Source organism: Perca fluviatilis, chromosome 12 (assembly GCF_010015445.1).
Source record: "Perca fluviatilis chromosome 12, GENO_Pfluv_1.0, whole genome shotgun sequence".
Classification (NCBI taxonomy): Eukaryota; Metazoa; Chordata; class Actinopteri; order Perciformes; family Percidae; genus Perca; species Perca fluviatilis.
The window spans coordinates 9,515,821-9,537,278 of NC_053123.1; the positions used below are offsets into that span (position 1 = coordinate 9,515,821).

Sequence of the window (21,458 nt, forward strand, 5' to 3'; positions counted from 1 at the left end):
ACTTGGCTCAACAATCTGTATTTAAAGAGCACCACAGAATACAATATATACATACAATATATATATATGTATATACATACAATATATATATATATATATATATATATATATGTATATATGTGTATATATATATGTGTATATATACATATATATATATATATATATATATATATATATATATATATATATGTATATATATATGTATATGTTGTGTTCACTGCAAATCACAGGCTCAGGATTAGAAACTAAACATGCATATATTTGTGCGTGTGAGCTTATACCCCCTCTCTCTTTCACTGTCCCATCTCTTGCTTTTTTCCCTCAAGCGATTGTAACACAAATCCTCAACTACAGAGTCTATTAGCTTGGACAGGGATTGTGTAAAGAGGGAGATGTATTTTGGGAAGATTATAATTGCTCATGTCATGCTAGTCCCATCCCTGTGACTGACTGTAACTGACTGTGTGATTTGGCTGAAAGCTCGCCACGGCTGTATGATCCACGTCACTGTGTGTGTGTGTGTGTGTGTGTGTGTGTGTGTGTGTGTGTGTGTGTGTGTGTCAAACACAGAGAGCCACAGTAGTGACCCTAACAGAAACAGCGTTAAACGTCCTGGAATTTTTTCTATTTATCCATTTAGTTTAAATGTAAAATAGTTTGTTTAAGTGGGTGACTCCTGCCCTGAATTGAGACTTGTGTTGGTTGACTAGAACTAAAAACAATCAAAGGACTAAAATTAGAATAAAACTAAATTATATTTCGTCAAAACACTAAGACTAAAACCAAAACAGGTGCCAAAATGAACACTGACTCGAACCTTCATTGTTGGCATCATAAACCACCGGGTGACTTGCAGGTTCAACTGAAAATTTAGCAGAATTGGGATCTGTGTACCAATTTAAGTTAAACTCCAGTCAGAATGATGGCGGGCAAGAAAGCGTGGAATCAGTTTAATATCAGGTCTGTCTTTCCAAAATGTCACCTCTACAAGAAAGCTGCACAGTGTTTTTAGTTGCTGTGTGCAGTTCAGTTTGTCCAATGGGTAATCTGTTTAGATACATTTATCATCCCAAAGGGAAGCATGTATTACTTCAACTTTTTTTTACCCATCAAAGTCTGTTTACAGGTCTTGGGGAATGCTACAGCATATGTGAAATACAAGTTGTATGAAGTATTTTGTTGCTCCAAAAGGAGCTGCGCAAATTCTTAGAGAATGTAAAAAATCTGTTTTGGATTGTGGAAAAAGACGTGAGCTCCCCGGACCTAGCCTGCTCCTCATCTCTGCTTAAGGAAGCTCAAGGCTACATTTAGCTGCTACTAGCATAACACACCTAAAATCTCTGACCAAGCTTGTGGCAGTCGGGTTGCATTGTGGGTAATACGGTTATTTTGTCAGCTATTTTTCTATTTTAGTCAACCTCATCCTGTTTTTTTATTTATATTATATGTGGAATTTTAGTCCTATCTAATTCAAAGAAAACTGTAACTATTTAAGTATAGTTTTAGACAATGAAAACTGTTTACATTTTAGTCTTTTTTTAGTCATCAGATTATAATAAATATTTCAGTCAATCTAGTCTAGCCAAAACTAATAATTTTTATAATTTTCATCAAAATTATTTTACATAAGATTTCATCTGAAGGTATCAACTTAAGGAATGCATCAAGACTTAACTTTGAGGCTGAGTCCATCTGTGTTCTTTTCCAGGTATTTATATAGAATATAACAGAAACACCCACCCAAAGAGGTGAAAATATAACAAACTTAAACTGAAAGTAAATCTTTTAGGTGGTCCTTTTTTAGGTAGCTAAAACAGGTTTTGCTGGTTCCCCGGTCCACATCAGTACATATCGCTCTATTAAAAACCACCAGACTCCTTTGACAAAAACAATAATTTGACCTTGCAGAACACGGGAGATGCTATCACTGCCTCGATCCGTTAGTTAGTATTATTGTGTGACTTCTCTGATCCAACTAAACATGGGGCCATGCCAACTATCATCCAAGTTACTGTACTGTACTGTAACACTATACTGTAGTACTGTACTGTACTGTACTGTACTGAAGCAACGTCATCATACAGAAACCTACATCAGGTTGTGTGGGAAAACGTTTCAGGAAACTTCGATCAAAATGTGAATGCTTGGATTTGAATTAAAAAGGAACACTACTGGGAAGCTACAGAAAGATATGAAAACCTTAAATAATAAAAAATAATGGGTTCACCCTTTGAGTAAGTCCTCAGAGTCCTCCTAGTCTCGCATTGCCAGGCCTTCTTCCACAGCGCTGCGGAGGAGGGTCTGGCTAGTTCACACAGCATTCTGGGATGGGAGAAAAACTGCCCTGGTTTATTGGCATGTCTTTAAACCAATCACAATCGTCTTGGGCGGCGCGAAGCGCTGCACGGAGCCACGGTGCCGCTGCAAAATAGCCTCGGGAAGGAACTTGTACGTTCAAAGGTTGTTTTAGTCGTGCAACAGAAAAGTCAGATTGGACAGATAGTCTAGCTAGCTGTCTGGATTTACCCTGCAGAGATCTGAGGAGCAGTTAACCATAGTCCTCAGAAATCCACCGGAGTTTAGAATTACAACACAAAGAAAGCGGAAGGTAAAGGACTTCCGGCCGAAAAGAGGGACATCCGGCTGAATTTCCGGCGACACCGGGGCAATCCCGGATGTGGAACGTGGTGGATGTAGACTAGAGTCCTCCTGACTGTGTTCTTTGTGTGCACAGCACAGGATGCAAAACTGCTTCATTGTTACAAAAAAAAAAAGGTCACTGTCTCATCTAAATCATGGAAAAAAAGGTTGTTGACAAAGATATTGAGTCATAGTTAACTAAATTAAAACTGGTAGGTTTTGACAAGGAAGAAGAATGTGTGGATTTAAAAAATAACATACCTATAAGGTTCTGTTGCATTTGTAACTGACATCTCTTTTTTAAGCACTTTGGTCAGCATTTGTTGTTTTTATATGTTCTCTATAAATAAATGGACATTTACCGTACATAATTAGTGAGGTTGGTCATTTCTGTATGATTAGCTTTTCCCCCCCGGCTTATTCTGTTGTAATTATTCTAGAAAACAAAATATTATTCAATGCTGTCACAGCAGCTGACTGACAGACTTATAACTCCGCAAGTGTTTTTTTATTTCTCTAATTGAAATTTCTTGTTAGCTCGTTCGCTGAATTTGTTTCTTGACCGCAGAGTCAATGAAATCCTTTCAGACTCCACTGGAAACTTTCAGTGACACATTAGCATTAATGGAAAATCAAGCCATTTTATTATTTCTTTAAATGATTACAGCAGCAAAAAAACAGATAACACAATACCACATTTTCTGTTCACCATATAACATGGTCAGAAAAAACTTTAGAAAGACGCATGAGTGAATAAAAGAACAACAGGGTGATGGGAAATGTAGATACAGGGGACTCCTATTAATGCAAAGACCAGTAAAGTCTGTTTGGGGGTTTGTACCTTTGTGGTGGAGAAAAGGAAAAAGATGAAAGAAAAGCAGACAATTGCTCAGGTGAATAAAGCAACGTTTGCTTCTCAGAGAAAAAGCAGCAGTAGTCCTCTTTTCTCTCACTTTGTCTATTCTCTCTCCGATGGGTGTCATTTCTCCTTTTATCAGCTTCTGCTGACAAACTAAATAGTGCAGGCGTTGCATAGCGTGTAGTGAAGAATGATGTGGTTCTTGAAGATCAGGAAGACATGCACAGGGTTTGGAAAGTGTGTGCAGTAATATCTGCATGTATGCACAATGAATAAAAACTAAGTTGACACTCAAAGCTCCACAAGGGAGTTGAAACCTTTTGATAAAAAACACAGTACAGCTGCAGTATTACTGTTTCTACCTAGCTGGTACATCTACATGATAGGAAACATGGTGACAAAGTAAGAGGTAGAAGTAATTAAATGTAATGGAAGAGGAATGTAAAAAAGCATGTTTTAAAAATCAAAACTGAGATTTTGGTTATGTAAAAAAGTAGCGTGGAAGAATCAGTAGTCTTGTTTCCATTCAATGTCAAGCTTAAGCAAACTTTTGAAATTTGAAAATGCGAATTAGGCACATTTGCATCAACTGGTTTGGAGCGGATAAATGGCTACAGCGTGGTGGTCAGAAGTTGGCGCCATAGGCTACACATGGCTGTAATCCGCCAGTAAACAGAGTAGAAGTAGAGGTTGCTGACCGGATAGTCTCGCTTTGCCAGACCTTCCTCCACATTGCTGCGGAGGAGGGTCTGGCTAGTCCACACAGCATTCAGGGATGGGAGAAAAACGTGCTCTGGTTTATTGGCATTTATTTAAACCAATCGCAATCGTCTTGGGTGGCGCTAACCGACCGGACAGAGCCACGGTGCCGCTGCAAAATAGCCTTTGTGAAGGAACTTGTTTTGGTGGAACATGTACGTTCAAAAGTTGTTTTAGTCGTGCAACAGAAAACTCAGATTGGACAGATAGTCTAGCTAGCTGTCTGGATTTACCCTGCAGAGATCTGAGGAGCAGTTAACCATAGTCCTCAGAAATCCACCGGAGTTTAAAATGCCAACACAAAGAAAGCGGAAGGAAACGGGACATCCGGCCGAAAAGAGGGACATTGGGCGGCACCAGAGCAATCTCGGAAGCGGAACGTCGTGGATATAGACTACTAACCGGAAACAAAACAAGTCGCCTTGGCCATCTAACCCATCCACGATAGAAAAATATTAGAGGTGTTCAGGACTTGGTTGAATCGGGCAAGTTTGAATTGGGCTTTCATGTCATCTAGTACTGGACATTTTTCATGTAGCTAGGAGACTAAGACACGTTGTAGGAATATCCGGGAAGACGTCAACAGCGGTAGAGTTTAGATTCTCTGCCCGAGCCCGAACTGTCCGATATTTCCCGCCACTATCCTCGGGCTGGGCCGGGCCCTTGATCAAGCATTTGTGTTTTTTTAATCATGACTTTATTAGCCTAATTGGGTAGGGAGAAAGTTATGCCATAATCATGTGCAGCATCTCCTTCACTCGCACGCATCACACCGGGCCTGCTGTGCTTTATTGTGTAGCTTAAGTGCAACATGGAGCTTGAAGATGTAAAGAAAAAAATTAAAACAGGAGAAATAGCCTACCTTTGAGCAAGTTTGGAGGAAAGTCGGAGGTATGGAACCATTTTAAACAAGTCGTGGGCAGTGACAACATATATGTTGGCCTTGTCGAGTGCATTAAGTGCGGCACGCTGCTCGCCTATGACAGCAAAAAAACTGGGGACGATGAACACACATGAAGCAGGCTCGCCATGTCAGAAAAGATGATAGTCAGCCTTCAATGTCCTCTTTTGTTACTTCTCCAAGCATACCCCTTCTAAACTGCAGTTCAAACAACTCGGAATTGTAGTTGAGAAGGTCAGTTATAACGGCCCACGTATTAAAAAAAAATGTCGGGTTTAAATCGGGCTCGGGCTCATAATTACAGTTAATGTGTCGGGCCGAGCCGGGCTTGGATACAACGTGCACGGGCTCAGGTAGGGTCAGGCTTGATTTTTTTGGGCCCGATCTAAGCTCTAAACAGCGGATCAGTCAGAACTTCTTCAGCAATATTTCCATATCCCATTTAGCGCATCAACTCTTTTTTGACAAAGGCAAAAACGTCCTCAAGCGAGCATAAAAATGTTTTTGTGCAAGGAGGTAGGAGCATAAAAAACAGAAGGTACAAATACGTAAGTACAAGGTGAAGAAATATAAGCCAAGAAGAAACTGTAAGTGTTGTGGTTTTCTTTACTTCCTGCAGTGTTGTCTCTGTGTTTGTGTGATCACTAAGGAACCACATGAAGCTGTGGCGGTTCAGGTTTACAGCCACTTCAGCTGCCTTACATGGAGATAGCAACAACTTCACAAGTCTCTGTGTTTGTGTCTAAGTGAGTATTAGTAACCCATGTGTTTGTTTTGTGCTCACAGTAGTGTTGTGGGAGCTTGTGGCCAACTGTTCATACCTGAATTCTGTTTGGGTACAACTCCTGGCTGCTCTCTTCTGTCTTGGAAGTCCCAGGTTGAACTTGCATCATGAGACAATGCTGGATAGCAGCCGAATACAGCAGTGAACACACCAAGAAATCCGACCCAGTGTGGCCCAGTGCTGTGGATCGAGCCAGGCACACAGTCATCCTCACTTCTTTAGCAGCCTGGAGGACCCAGCAAGAGAAAAAGCCTGATTACAGTATGTGGGCTAGCAAGATGCCTCAAGGTTACCACTGGGTTGCAATGTGTGTGCGGTGTGTCTGTGTATCTGTGCGTGTAGGACGGGAAAAGGGGAAACAGCTGCCAGTGGAGTTTACCACAAGTCATTAATGGGCACAGGGGATGGAGGAAATGTGATTTTTACACACAAACACTTGATAGGACACACTCAGTATTCTTAATACACTATCCATGACCCTGTCAGGATGTGAATCTGAGAACTGACACACACACACACACGATTAACACTTCCTCTTCTGCGCTCTCTACTTTTAGTATGTATGTGGTCATCAGCTTGTTTATGCATTCCCAGAATTGAGAATTCAGACAATGAGACAATTTAGGCCTCTAAAAATGATTTTGATCAAAAAATAAGTCCTTGGTTGAACTGTTGACATACTGTATGAACTGGTTCCCAAGAAGACATACTGTAGCTTTGTTGTAGAGTTGCAAGTCAAAACGGTCTGGAACCACTGCACTTGAACATGAAATGGATCCTACAATTTTCAGTCAAGCCTGAACTACTATACCTTTATTTTCCTTAATGTAACAAAAACACACAACGTTAAAACACTTTTCTAAAGAAGCACTGCACTGATCTTTGAACTGCATCTTTGTTTAAGCTATTTCAGGATCTCATAAACCTTTGAAAGAACCCCACCCAAAATACAGTATTTCCTATGTTTTTCTGGACTGCACACAAAATGCTGAATGGGATGATCAAATCTGATGATTTACTGGAGAACAGTACAAAACAGTTCTGTATCTGTTCTGTATATCAATGCTGCTTTATACAGTATTAAACTGCATCATCAGTTTCAGTCAATAGTGATTTAAACACACTGAAATTCCAACAAAACTTAAATTAATAATTAATATTTTTAAAATCGATCTGATGCACACTCCTGATTATGATTGGTGCTTGTCATACTTGAATTATTAGTCCGCAGTCATAGAGAAAACAAGATCGTAAGTTGACAATAATTAATGAGGGTTTTGGGAGGTCTGGCAATTCAAAGGACAGCCATCAAACACAGAGTGTACATGAAAAACAATCACAAGTCAAGGGAACAAAAAGCAGGCTGCCAGGCTGCCAATAATAGCTGCAACTGAACAATACCTTGCCAAGCCGACACACACACACACACACACACACACACACACACACACACACACACACACACACACACACACACACACACACACACACACACACACACACACACACACACACACACACACACACACATTCACAAACTGGCAGACACTCATAATAGGAAATCCTAATTACAATGGCTTCCAATGATTATTAAAACTACTAATAATAACTGCTAATAATTACAGCATGCCAAACCTGCCCTGGGAGGGAGGTTGGAGCAATTACACACCCAGTCAGTCAGTGACTACTTCACGCAGTCAGTCAGCGAGTCAGCCAGGCTGTTTGACAGTCTCTCAAACACAGCATCAGTCAAAGAAATTACCAGCACGAGGCCACTCACTCAGCTAGTCTGTCAGGAAACCCAGGAAGTTACTGTAGGGTTAGTCATAATCTGAACAGATTACATGTCAGTTAAAACCGCATTATTAAGACCACTAGAAGACATGTCCCCCAGATGTCTCCCAGAAACAGATACCTGTTACCTAATCCTGTATCTTTCTGGAGCACAGTGTTGAATGGGTGAATAGGATGATGAAGTCTGATAGAAAGCAGACATATATATATATATATACACACATACATATATATCATGTCAGTCAGCTAACCAGTCGTTCAGTACTTCCATGCTTTTCATTTGCTCCATTTAGGTGACATGTTTGATTCAGACAGAGAGAAGAGTCCAGAAGCACACTGCAATTAATCTTTGTAACTACTTTAAGCTCTCCAATGCATTAACACAAACACCCAGGCTTAAATAGCCATTGTAATCAGAATATTGAATGTTGAAAACACACAGACACACTTTGTAGATCCATACTGAACACTGTGCACAAAATGAACCTTGGCAGTGACTCAGGAGAATTTAATTACTTCCTTTCCCTCTCCCCATTGGCCGAGAGGTCTGGGATATGCTAATTAAGCCTTGACTGATAAAACATTCCCTTGGCCTCTGTGTCTCATTACTACTAACTTCTCTGATTGCAGCCCGAGTCCAGCACCCATAGTGTCTGATAAATAAGAAAGCACCTTAGGCCACAGGCTGTGACTAAATGCTTATTAACTGGAGGGATATGACCTAGCAGTGTGATGGCACAACGCCTGAAAAAAATAAAAAAATAAAAACGTTGTGCCGCAATCAGTGTACCTTATCTTCTTTTTCTAATTGATAATTTGTCCTGCATTAATTTGGGGCCAGCATCTATCTCTTATCACAAAGGTACAATTTATCAGCAGCTTAAATGATGGACTAAATTGGGTTGGCAATGTTAATGATTCACCTTGCAGGGAATGGGACATGAGGGAAATTATTTCTCCTGACTCATATTTAATTAACCTTAGCAGATGTGCTGGGCATGCATTTTGGCTTTTAAGAAAAAAGACATGTTTAAAACATTTTAAGTATGACATCTTTGGCAAATCATGTTTTAAAATGAATATTTTAATGGGAAAAAAAGATGTTATATACATAAATATAAAATGTAAGAAAACAATAATAGAAATCATTGTTATTGTTACAACATTATAAAATGAGATTGGCTTTTTGGATATAAGCAGTTTAATAAAAAATGTTATACTTCTAAGACAGAGAGGTTGTTTAGTTGGCTCCTTCATATACTGGTCTCTGTACAGGGAGAACCAGGAGTACCACAATTCTTTACATAGAAGACTCTGGTTAGTACCTTCAGCTTGTGCAACTCATACTGTTCTGCCAAAAACCAAAGAGCCATACTTGCCGATTGTTTGCTATGTTAACCATGCTATGCAAACAGCCAAAATATATTTTTCTTCCCACTTTTAAAAGAGCAAGTTGAAAATTGCTTGTAAAGTTTATTATTTTGATGCAATTGCATATCCAAAACTGAGAAAAAAACCAACATGAACTAAATTTGGCTAAATAAGTGATCAAAAACGCTTTCTTACAGTAGCATGGTTAACAGTGGCCAAACACTCCGTGGCTCTGGTATGACCAACCAACAACACTAACTATTATTAAAAAGAAATATATATATATTTAAAAAAAAAAAATGCATTTGAAGAATACATGTGAATTGCATACCAGCATCAGAGGAGTAACAATAATAAACCTTCACGGAGTGTTCTTATCTCAATATACTGTAACTCAGCAAAGCTTCACCAGGCACTGATGCAGCATTGAGAGACACACAATTAAGACAACATCTTCCACCTTCTGCATTCTGGTTTTGGAATGACGATACCAAAATCGTCCATGTGAGTGTGTGTCCCAGTAGATCATTTTCTCTGGTGCTCCATAACATGCTGTAAAATATAGGCAGCTAGGACAATCCAAAGCAATACAATTGACCTTTTAGTAATGTACAGAACACTTTTTGTTTTGGTATATTGGCTACAATTCAGCATTGTAGATGATTATTTATAATGTCTTCCAGGACCCTGAAGGTCCTGGAAGCATAAAATAATATCATTTGTTGTTATCATATCACATTTATGTTTTGTGTTTATGGTTTCCCCTTCTTTCACTTCACATTTTACACTTAGATTAATTACAAGCAAACTGCCATTTATTATTGACCTACTGCATCTTTTGTAACATTTGAGATAATGCTAGGCACATTATTCTATTCAGCATTGTGGAGTTAACCCTACTATTTGCTACTGTGGTTAATGTTAACACTGAGCAAAATAAGTGAATGATCTAAAGCGGCATGTGAACTATTTTGGTGTCACTTCTCCATACTTGACCACCAGGCCAATCTCCTAATTCTTGTACTTTCAGTAATACCTTGACAGTTTGATTTCCATACTGGTGCTAAAAAGTGATAAAAGTATAAAAAAGACACACATTTCTAAATAATTCCAAAAGTTACATTCAGTCAATATAAAGCCCACTCCTGTAACCCTCCTCCTACTGCCTCCCAACTATTTAAGAACTTGCACTCTTTCCTCTGCTCTGTTCTTCTTTGAAAACTCTCTGAATCAAACCATCGTGAACCATGAAGGCTTTGGCCTTGCACTGCATGTGTTCTTACCATCTCTTCCACATCCCTCCATGCACACTTTAAGTCTATTGCTTCTTTCTTTAATCCCTCTTCCTTCTCTACGTCCTTTTCATTATTCCTTCCTATCTATTCTATTTCTCTTTCCTTCTTTCTCTGTTTTTCTGTAATCTTTACCCCTCTAACCCTCCTACTTTCCTCTTTCCAGTCAAGATCCATATCTGTCAAACAAACAAGCAAATGAGATGGTTTTGAGATAAAACACAGACGTAATTTGGGTGTTAGTCCAATTTCTTCATTCTTACATTCACTTCAGTGGGATTTCATCCTCAGTCAAATTAACAGAAATGCAATTCACCTAATCCTGAAATGTCAATTTAAACATTTAATCTCCATTGAAAATAATACTGCTGAGCTTTGTAGAATGAAACACGGAAATGCTGAGCTGCACTCTAACTCTTAGTTACACTTAATTGATGGTGTAGCAAGTGGCTAAATGGATATACTGTACACTGTGGCACAGTACTGAGAAGAGCACTCTGAAGCTGAACTCATGTTTCAACAGGACTTGTGAACACTTCACCACACGGTGACGCCTACACCACCAGGTCACAGAGATGTGCCACGAACACCTATCGCATCCAAACTACAGTAAATGGCATACACAGACAACGCAGAGAAAGAAAGAGGCTGCTATATAGTACAGAGTGAAAATGAGCTCTGCAACAGGGGCAGTAAAATGCTTGGCTTTCCTGTCTGGTTGACCCAACATGGACATCTCCAAGGCATAAACACTTTACTCTGCTCTGGCACATAAAGCCTGCAAATGGTGACAAAATCGCCCATTTTAGTGGTTTGGCTGAACTGTATGGAACAAAGAACTATTCCACTATTATTGGAGTTTTTGCCAATTTCTTGCAATTCCCCAACTTATTTCAAATCGCTGTCTATCATGTTAAAGCACCATTATCACATATGTGCCCTTCCCTGAAAACTATTGTGTTACTCTCATTAGAAGAGAAAGCAGAAATAAAAAGCTTTAAAGGTGTAAAGTGAAGCGTCAAATCGTCGGTGTGTGTATTGACTTGCTCTATTGAGCTTGCAGCGTTATTACTAAAATGGTCGCATTGTTCTTCTCAGAGCTTCTTCCAGTGTGTCAAAGCTCATAGGTTGACATTACCACTCTGATGAAAGTGGTTTTCAGCTTGCTGTTTAAAGCAATAGATTATTTATCTCTGAATAGGATGTCTGATGGAAAACCAAAAAGTGAGCAAAAACTCCAACCACTCTGGAATGATTAAATAAACACAGGCTGTACTATGGATTGAGTACTGGTGACTGTGAAAATATAATCAAAGAAGATTCCATACATTCAAGTTGAGGTCACTTTCAATAAGGTTAACGATTCAAAGACAAATGTAAGTCCAATAATGGGGATATGATGTTAAATGAATATCAATAAATGTAAATTTGAGATTGGTTGATAGATTTGATGGCTAAACATGTTGTTATCCCATGATCATTTTAAAGCAGGAACAGAGCCATTCATAAGTGCTGTAAACCAACAACGAGGCGTGGTTTCAGACTCAGATTATACCTAGTCCTGTACTGAAAAATAGGTTTAACTCATCCCTACTGGGGGAAATATTTTCAGATATAAATGAAAGGCAGTCATAGCATTATTAAAAACATTATTACATGTAAATATAATTCATACAGTGCTCTATTGTGCTTTATAGAGCACTTCAATTATTCAACTGTTTCCATAATTCATTGACTAAACAATACTGTACGTGATACATCAGACTTGTTACAAGTACATCTATACTTGAATATAGGCAGGTATAGTGGCATTCTCCCTGTTCGGCAAAATAAGTTAATAGGCCTCAAAATGCTCTTCATTTAATAACATACTGTAACTGATGCCCACATTTTAAATGCCGTGTAGATTTGTCATTGTTAATCTTTCATGGATGCATATATTGTGAGAGTTAGGGTGATTATTTTGTTTCAGCAGCCGTTACTAACGTACTAGCACATATCATTGTTGATATTCACAGTTTTGGAATGCAGAAACATTTTCCATCATCTTCTACATCTCAACTCACTCTCAAGCGGAGACTTAAAGCCTTATGATCACTTCTTTGTATACACAACCTGCTTCAGTCTCAAGAATACATTTGGCTTTATCGCACAGAAATACTGATGCTAAAAGGTGTCTTTTATTTCTATGAATGGGCACACACAGCCACAAGGTTAACATGTTACCCCATGTTACATTGTAGAATATCTTGTGTTTTGTCTTGTTTGTGAAGCGGCAGCAGTGAAACCACCAGGTACAATATGAGAATGTGTAGAGCTGTATGTACGTCTTAATTTAAATGAATCCAATTACCTTCGTGGCTCGGACTGATTCGTGAAAGAGACGACTTAATCAGAGTATAGTGAAAAGTAAAAAGCCTGCTAATTTTATACTGCGAGAAGCAATTCAAATGACTTCAAACAACCAGCCATTATACATCACGCTGGGCCACTCTATAATTAACCTCCTTTACCTTGCTTGTCTGTGTATTACCATATACTTCAAACAGCGTAGACTGCGTTTGATAATGATGGTGATTCAAATCATACCATTAAGAGGTTTCAACTCTATTTCAATGGAGTACCGCAAATAGAAGAGCTGCACAACAAAAAGCAGTTAGCATTCTGCTCATTTTCATCTCAGGACCTGATTGGTTTACACAGCTGCAGTCATGGCATTCTTCTGTCTTGGGTTGGCTTGGTGTTGCTGTTGCTGTCTTCCTCCCTCCCCAGTATAGCCATATTGGTCTGGACTGGGATCCACCAGGTGCCTGTAACCAATCAAACATGTACTCATGTATGTGTATTTTTGTGGTCTTACTTAAATGTAATGCTGTGCAATTATATTCCAAAATGATGCTAGTAATTATAGAAGTCATTCTGCACGTCGAGATGCTCTTCTCCTATTAGTACATTTTAAAACGTCACAAAACTCTTCAGGTGTTAAAATTGATGAAGTGAGTCATTTCTACAAACAGGAGGATCTCTCAGATATCGGAATTGACCTGGAATCATCTTTATCCACAAATCGCGCCTACCTGTAACCTCCACCCCTGGTTCCACGCGTCAATGTGTCGTACCGTAGTCCACGAAGTGGCGGGGTAGGAGACGGGGGCACATCCTGCCGCAAGGGGCCTCTCTGCTGGGAGCTTGGGGCAGAGAACAAAACGTCAACCATTATCACAATATGAGAAAGAACAGGTGAGGACAAGTGTGCTCTTCCACAATAAAAGACTGAATGAATGACTTAACAGTGTAATAAAAGCTGAAGTAAGCAAATGAGCAAAGTTAATATAAAAAATTTAAGACAGGAGTTGAGAAGTCAGGCCTTACTTTCAGACTAATTTGTATGTCTGACTCATGTGAGTATAACCTCTGTGAAAAGTATTATAAAGAAACATTGCATTTAATTACCTTGGGTGGGGGTAGTACCCAGAGTCGAGGCTCCGAGGGTCACCCGGCCGTGCATATGGCTGACCAGGTGGGTAGCCGGAGTAAGATTGGGCAGACTGGGAATTGGGGTTAGGGTAGGACGGGGCAGACTGGGAGTTGGGGTTAGGGTAGGATGGGGCAGACTGGGAGTTGGGGTTAGGGTAGGAAGGGGCAGACTGGGAGTTGGGGTTAGGGTAGGACGGGGCAGACTGGGAGTTGGGGTTAGGGTAGGACGGGGCAGACTGGGAGTTGGGGTTAGGGTAGGACGGGGCAGACTGGGAGTTGGGGTTAGGGTAGGAAGGGGCAGACTGGGAGTTGGGGTTAGGGTAGGACGGGGCAGACTGGGAGTTGGGGTTAGGGTAGGAAGGGGCAGACTGGGAGTTGGGGTTAGGGTAGGACGGGGCAGACTGGGAGTTGGGGTTAGAGTAGGACGGGGACTGAGGGTATCCCTGTGGGGCCTGAGGAGGTCCGGGATAATGACCTGACCAGTGCTGCATGGGGTAGTCAGCTGGATCCAACGGACCTCGTCTGGAAAAGAGAAAGACACAATTGTGAAACAAATGATGGAGTAAAAAACCACCAACTTTTAATTAGTTTAACACGTGACTTTTCTATTTTCTGTCAAAATTAAAATCTGGTTTTATTTGGCTTGCAACAAACATAAACAGCCATGTGTCAGTACAGATCCATTCACTCCCTTAACCAAAGTTTCCCATTGCTGAACTCTTACAAAATGCAGTCTGGGCCTATGTCCCTACCAATTTGTGCTGGCACCGACAATATCATGTTAGAGAGTGATGTTCCTTTCTTGTCTTTTAATAAGAACTTATCATCAGCAAATACTAATGCTGCACATATTGCCAGTTTCTCTGCTGACTAAATGGCTTAAATATTCATGAAAACCTGCTGAAAACTATTTGTTTTGGACCAGAGAGAAAGAGGCAGACACACACCCCGGCCAAAGACCACATAGCAACAGAATATAAGTGACATGTGACAGTTTTAAGTAGACTAGCGCTCAGTTAACACACACACACACACACACACACACACACACACACACACACACACACACACACACACACACACACACACACACACACACACACACACACACACACACACACACACACACACACACACACACACACACACACACACACACACACACACCCAGCTGTGGTAATTCAGTACAGTCCTGTTAATAGATACCAATGTCTTGTGCCCAGTGGAAAGCAAGTACACAAACATGTGTCGTCCACATAGCAAACATTATGAGGCATTACATTTTATCTCTCTGTCTTTCTGTCTCTTCTCATCATAAACATTTGTTTATCATTCTTTCTCAATCTACCCACCTACCTAATTTCCTTCTCTTGTCCCTTCTTTCATATCAGATTTTTTCAAATTTAGCTTTAATCTTCACACACACACACACACACACACACACACACACACACACACACACACACACACACACACACACACACACACACACACACACACACACACACACACACACACACACACACAGTGTTGGTGGTCTCCATACTGACGCCTGTGTGTGTCAGTTTGGGTGGTCAGCAGTGGAAAGTGTAACTAACTACATGCCCATCATGTTTGGGATGTCTGCTTCTGCCCTTCCTGGCTCCAAATCCGCTGTGAGAGAGAGAGTGTGTGTGTATGTTTGTGTGTGAGAGCGTACACACACGTTACATTTCTGCTTCTCTCATCTGTCAACCTATCTGTCATCTGTCTGGTTTTCGACTTATTCTGCTACATTTATTGTAAGTCACTCTGGGTACGTGTATCAGCTACATGTCTTAAATGTCTCCCTTCTTGATAGCCACAGCCGTTTTGTCTGCTTCTCTTCTGCTGGTAAGCTGACCAGTGCACAAGTCTGCCAGCTGCCCCGTCTGTCCATGTGTCTGACTGCCTCTCTCGCTCTCCTTTTAGAGGTTTTATGACTACAAGTCTGCCTGCCAGCTAATCTGCATGGCTTGCTATTCATCTCTGAGCCTGTATACCTGTGACCATATCACTCAGTCAATCTGTCACTCAGAATTTGGCCCCTGGCACCGATAATGTCACCAAGGCAGAGATAAGAGCAGTGGAGAGGTGACGAGGAGGTGAGAAAGGCAGGCAGGACAGAGAGGGAAACAGAGAGATAAGCTAGAAAGTATGAGGAGAGGAAGGGTAGGTATGAGGTAGAAATGCAGATGAAAAATAAGGATAAGAAGAGGTGAGGAAAATACAAGAAAGGAGCTGTAGGCAGGAAGAAAAAAAAAACTTCACCTCTAAAATGTACATGAAAAATGTGAAAACATGCTTTACTTATCTATTAACTGTTTAAAACTCAACATTTATTGATTTATTGTCATTTCTAGGCTTTTAATCACTTATTTGGATTCAAGATTTTTTTTATATAATTTAACTGGGAGTGAAAATTAGATGAAACAGAAAAGGCCAGTGGGCCATAAGATAGATAAAACAAGTTTCAAGATGGGAAGGAGAATACATGTGGAAAGACAGAAGTACGATATGGAAAGAGTGAAATGAAAAATGAGAGGGGACATGTAGAGTAAAGAAGAATGAAATGCGATGAAGATAAGAGGCAAGACGGCGTGAGAGGCTACTAGTATTCTAAGACAATTTGACAGACACCAAAAAAAAAATTACCAGGCTTTTATTTCACCTTTGTGATCTTATGTTGGTTACAGATATAAACTCCTGTACTAGCTAGTATAGCTCTGACCAATTTGGGCTTAATTGTTGCTTGTGCCCTGCTTAGATTTCTTTGTGATGCCCTATCTCCAACCCTCTGGCAGCGTAACAGGGATCTACTGGAAATCAAGTAGATATATGGAAAATATTGTTAGTTTATTGGATCTCTGGGTAGATTGGGGTTTATCAGGTGCTGGGTAAAGATGGAAATATTAAAAGCAAAAAAAGAAAGAAGCAAAAGTACAATCTGCACACTATTTAAGGGCTGAAACAATAAGTTGATTAAGTGGTCTTTTGCTGTTTTAATTCATTTTAATAGGATATATTTTGGGCTGTTGGCCAGACAAAACTATCAATTTAAAAAAGTGACATTTGGTTTAGAGAATGTGGTGGGCATTTTTCACTATCACTTATATTTTTCAGACTAAAGAATTACTTAGTTAGTTACTCGACAGATTTATTGATATTAACAATAATCATTAGTTCTTCGGAGAGATGCGATAATGGAAATGGGGTGGAAATCCAGTGGGAATCTTTAGGGAATCCACTGTAAATCCTGTGGCAAGTTTGGAATTCTCCCTCTAGGAACCCAGTCAGCACTGCACAGCAGCTGGGGATTATGGGGTAATGAGGATGGAACCCATTATTGGCGCACACACACACACACACACACACACACACACACACACACACACACACACACACACACACACACACACACACACACACACACACACAGAGCAAACCTTAGCTTAAACGCAGTGCTAGCTCCTAATCACCCTCTCCCGAACCCCACGTACTCTGGAGGAGGCAAATTGGCACACAGCTGGAGAGGAGTTAAGACCAAATGAGGAGGCTGGTGGTCTGTGTGTATGTGTGTATGTGTGTGCATAATGTGTGTGTGTGTGAAAGAGACACAGAGAGAATGATAGAAACAGATGTAATGAATGAGAACAGATTCCTGGCACATGCAACAACTAGTTTAACATAATTGACAGAGTAATCAAAGCAAAACGAATGAATTAAAAACTTTCTGAGCTGAACAGAAAAGCCGGTTTGAAGTGAAATTCAACTATGAAATACCTGTTTACGGATGACTGAATGTAGATAGTGCACTCAGAGTACATAGGTTAGATATTTGAAAGGATAATTGGAAAGAAATCTCTCCAGGTCTGACAGTAATTGAGAGTAATGTGAGCCTTTGTAATTCCCTGGTATTTAAGAGATTTCTGATGGATTTTGGAGGAAACAAGGAGTTGTTATATGTCTTCTGCACCTGCCCCTCTTTCTCATACATACGCACACATTTTCAGTTACTCTTTCTAAAAGGGCTGGATACAGCTGTTATACCAGTGGAAACACACACACACACACACACACACACACACACACACACACACACACACACACACACACACACACACACACACACACACACACACACACACACACACACACACACACACAGCCATGGATCATCCCAGCCTGTCTCAGAAACACAAATACCTTTAAGAAAGAGAGACAAGACGTCTCGTTGTGACACAACACATTAAAAAACTCCTGAGAGCCTATGACAGCCGCATCGCAGATGGATTGTCTCAATAAAACCAAACACTAAAGCAAAAACACAAACAACACCGCCTCAAAATGAGAAGAGAAGTTTGAGATGAGAGGGAGGGTTATAGAAGGTGAGAAAGAGAGGAAAGGGGGGAAGTAAGAATTATTCAAAGTGAGTGAAAGAGGAGCGGTGGAAAGAAGAGGAGATAAACTACTGCAGCTTTAATTCAGTTATATCTTTATGAGTCTTTGGAGCCGAGTCCTTACCTTGTGCTGATATCCATTTAAAACAGATTTTAGGTTTGAGGTTGGGAAAACACTTCATATATTCAAATTGTATTCAATAGCATCAGATTCTTTGTCAATGAGAGTCACGATATTTTGACAGCGTGGTAATAAAACAGATTAATAGCTCAAATTGTTCCACAACTGCTGTCGTAATGTCATTTGGTGAGCTGCGGTGAAAATGGAGCTGCTGTGATGTAATGTCCCTGGAGTTAAACTGAGTTTAACTCAGTTCCATCTTCTTAATGTGATACTTCATTATGATGCTTTAATCACAGAAGCATCACAGTCCAAACAATGAGGCAATAAAAGCTTAAGTGAGAAATAATGAAGGGTAGAGAAATATTAGATTTTCTATCTAAGGAAGGGTAGGATCAGAGGGGAAAGTCGATTTGTAGGAAGATTGTACTGTAATTAAAATAAAACCTGCGTCGCATATGTTTTTTGTTTGTTTTTTGCAAATTACATCTATTATTGGTTTTGAACTGCTTAGTAAATTCACAAGTTTAGTGCATCAATCCTACTAACCAATCCTTTAAAAAAATGGAACTAGCTTACCACAATAATAGCACGACGTCAGTGCTTTAGCATTTCAACAGAAAACATGGAGTCTAACTTAATCATCCATTCCACGAAGCGGACCCGACAAAAGTAAATCACAGAGTCGAATGGATGATGGAACTACACCAAACACAACAGATAGCGTTGACTATCCCTTCGGAAAAACAGCTGATTGTTGCGCCTCTCTCTCTCTCTCTCCGGAGAAACAGCTGATCCATGACCTAATAGCATAAGTGTAACAGAGCTGTGTGACATTATAATCAAATATATAAATGAAAATAGGTTGAGTATTACTAATATTTACATATAGGCCTACTGTATATACAGATCAGTCTCAGGTTGAAACTTGTAGTTCTGAAAGTTAAGTTGCACAACTTAATGTAATGTTTGTGCATGTTTAATGTATGCTTTAATTTGAAGTTGATATCATCACATGCTTTTTTTCCCTAGTTTGGGTTGTTTAAAAATGCAAAAAGGAATTATCCGATTAATCGATTAATCGATCGATAAAGTGCTAGGTAATTACGAAATATTTGTCATGCATTTTCTGTTACTACCACGTTTACTATGATGTGTCCACAAACAGAAACATAAGTGCCAACATGAGGGCATAACACCCTGTGTTCCAATGTTTGATAGTGGTGCCACAGAATAAGAGTACAAAAATATATAACTTTAAAAATATAATCATACGTTATTGGTTTTTGAGAGGCATCAGACACGCAGTCAACCAATATTTTAAAGCATCAAGCAGAGAGAGAAGGCTTTCAGCATGATTGGCAGTTTGTTTGACTGAGTTAAACCACACAATGCTGCTGTGTGAGCACAATGCAAGGGTACAGTACTGTATGAGGCATCTGGAACTGTATTAACTGTGACTAGTGAAAAAACAAACTCTTAACAGAACAGGGCTGAGTCATTAAGAGTGACGCCTAAAGCAGCAGAGAGAGTTTTTTTTATTAGGAGAAGCCCAATAAGACACTAAGCTGTTTTCCTACTTATGGTTAAGTGGTTACATACTGTGTGTGTCTCTGTGTGTGTATGTCAGAGATGGTATTTTGTTGGTTCAGCTGTCAATGTGGTTTGCACTAGTGCTTGTGTGTGTGTGTATGTGTGTGTGTTCTAGAGCCCTAACCATCCCTAGACTCCTGACCTCTTAAAGTCACATGATACTCCATCAGTTCCCACCAACACTTAGAAGATGGGGTCAAAGGCTAAGGAAGGGTATTATCAACCAGGATTAGGGGGCATACCAAATACATAGACATAACATTCAAACCTCTGTCACCATTTGGTAAAGTTAACAACCATTTGGTGTAGGACTGGACCATTGGTAACCCTGCAACTGCAGTGGAAGCTAACTTAATGTTTTATTTTTCACATGACTGACGTGGCTTTAAAACAGCAAATTTTTAGGATGTTTCAATAGGCCTGGCACAAATAACATTAAGTTTTTTGGGAAAGTAGCAACTGACCGTTCACTAAGCCCGCCCCCCTAGTTACTGTTGCTTTGCTTTCCATTCTCACACGGAACATAATAGACTTTACAATGGTGTAAAGTTTATCGTTCAAAATTCACACTCATTTTTGAAACAATGGGCCTATGATTTTACCTAGAAGTGAACAAAAGCAGCTGTAGCTAGCTAGCATAGAATAATTTTAACGCTATGAATGTGTATTGGTTGAAAACTGGCGGATGATCCATAGGAGACATGGAAATGAAGGAACAACATTGTCCATATATTATAGGGTAGAGCTAATATTATAGCAGGGGTAAAGTTTAATTACAAAAAATAACACAGTTACTTGTTCTATCATAACCCTGAGATTGGTTGCTTAATATAGAAAAACATAGAAATAGGTTTATGCTTTAATGTTCGTATTTTCAACAGTATTTGGCAAATGTAACACTTTCTAACACAAGTGTGACTGGAGAGGCTGAGTTGTTAATTTCCCATAACCAAATTAAGGAGCAGGACAGAGCTACTATTGTTAATCTAAACTCTGAACTCTACCCTTGCTCCCATGCAGTTGATTTTCCAGTCAATGGGTATTTTTCTCACGGAACTTGTAACCACACATAATAATATAACAAGTCAGCTGAAGACATAACACTTGCCTTTAAGAACAAGTTTTCTATTAAGGTAGTTATGACATTTTAAGTTAAGGTATGTTAACGTTTGCTACAGTGAGGTGGAGCATGACTTTGTAGTCATGTATGCATGCAAGTATTGGTTGTTAATGTCACCCCTTATTATAAAAAAGACAATATTTGAATTCAAATGATGTACCGGGTATATGTTTAAGGCTGTGTACGGACCTGACGAGAAGAAGCTCCTAGCTTGTCACACCTCACTTTGAATGAGTTGCTGTTGTTTAGTGACTTTAACATTAACAAGAGGGCAGCTGCATGAAATAAAACCTGAATATCAAGCACATTTGAGTAAATATCGTTTGGTA

General features: G+C 39.7%; 1 protein-coding gene across 4 annotated transcripts in view; it reads right to left on the reverse strand.

Moving 5' to 3' along the window:
• Positions 1–8,920: 8,920 nt before the first annotated feature.
• Positions 8,921–21,458, reverse strand: part of pard3bb (par-3 family cell polarity regulator beta b) — a 248,643-nt gene continuing 236,105 nt past the window's right edge. For all 4 annotated transcript variants that reach the window (XM_039817957.1, XM_039817956.1, XM_039817958.1 and 1 more), the window contains 3 exons: positions 13,854–14,399; positions 13,478–13,588; positions 8,921–13,210 (listed from right to left, as the gene is read on the reverse strand). In XM_039817957.1, the coding sequence (XP_039673891.1) occupies positions 13,096–13,210; positions 13,478–13,588; positions 13,854–14,399 (772 nt within the window). In that variant the 3' untranslated portion in view covers positions 8,921–13,095. The remainder of the gene's footprint in view (positions 13,211–13,477; positions 13,589–13,853; positions 14,400–21,458) is intronic.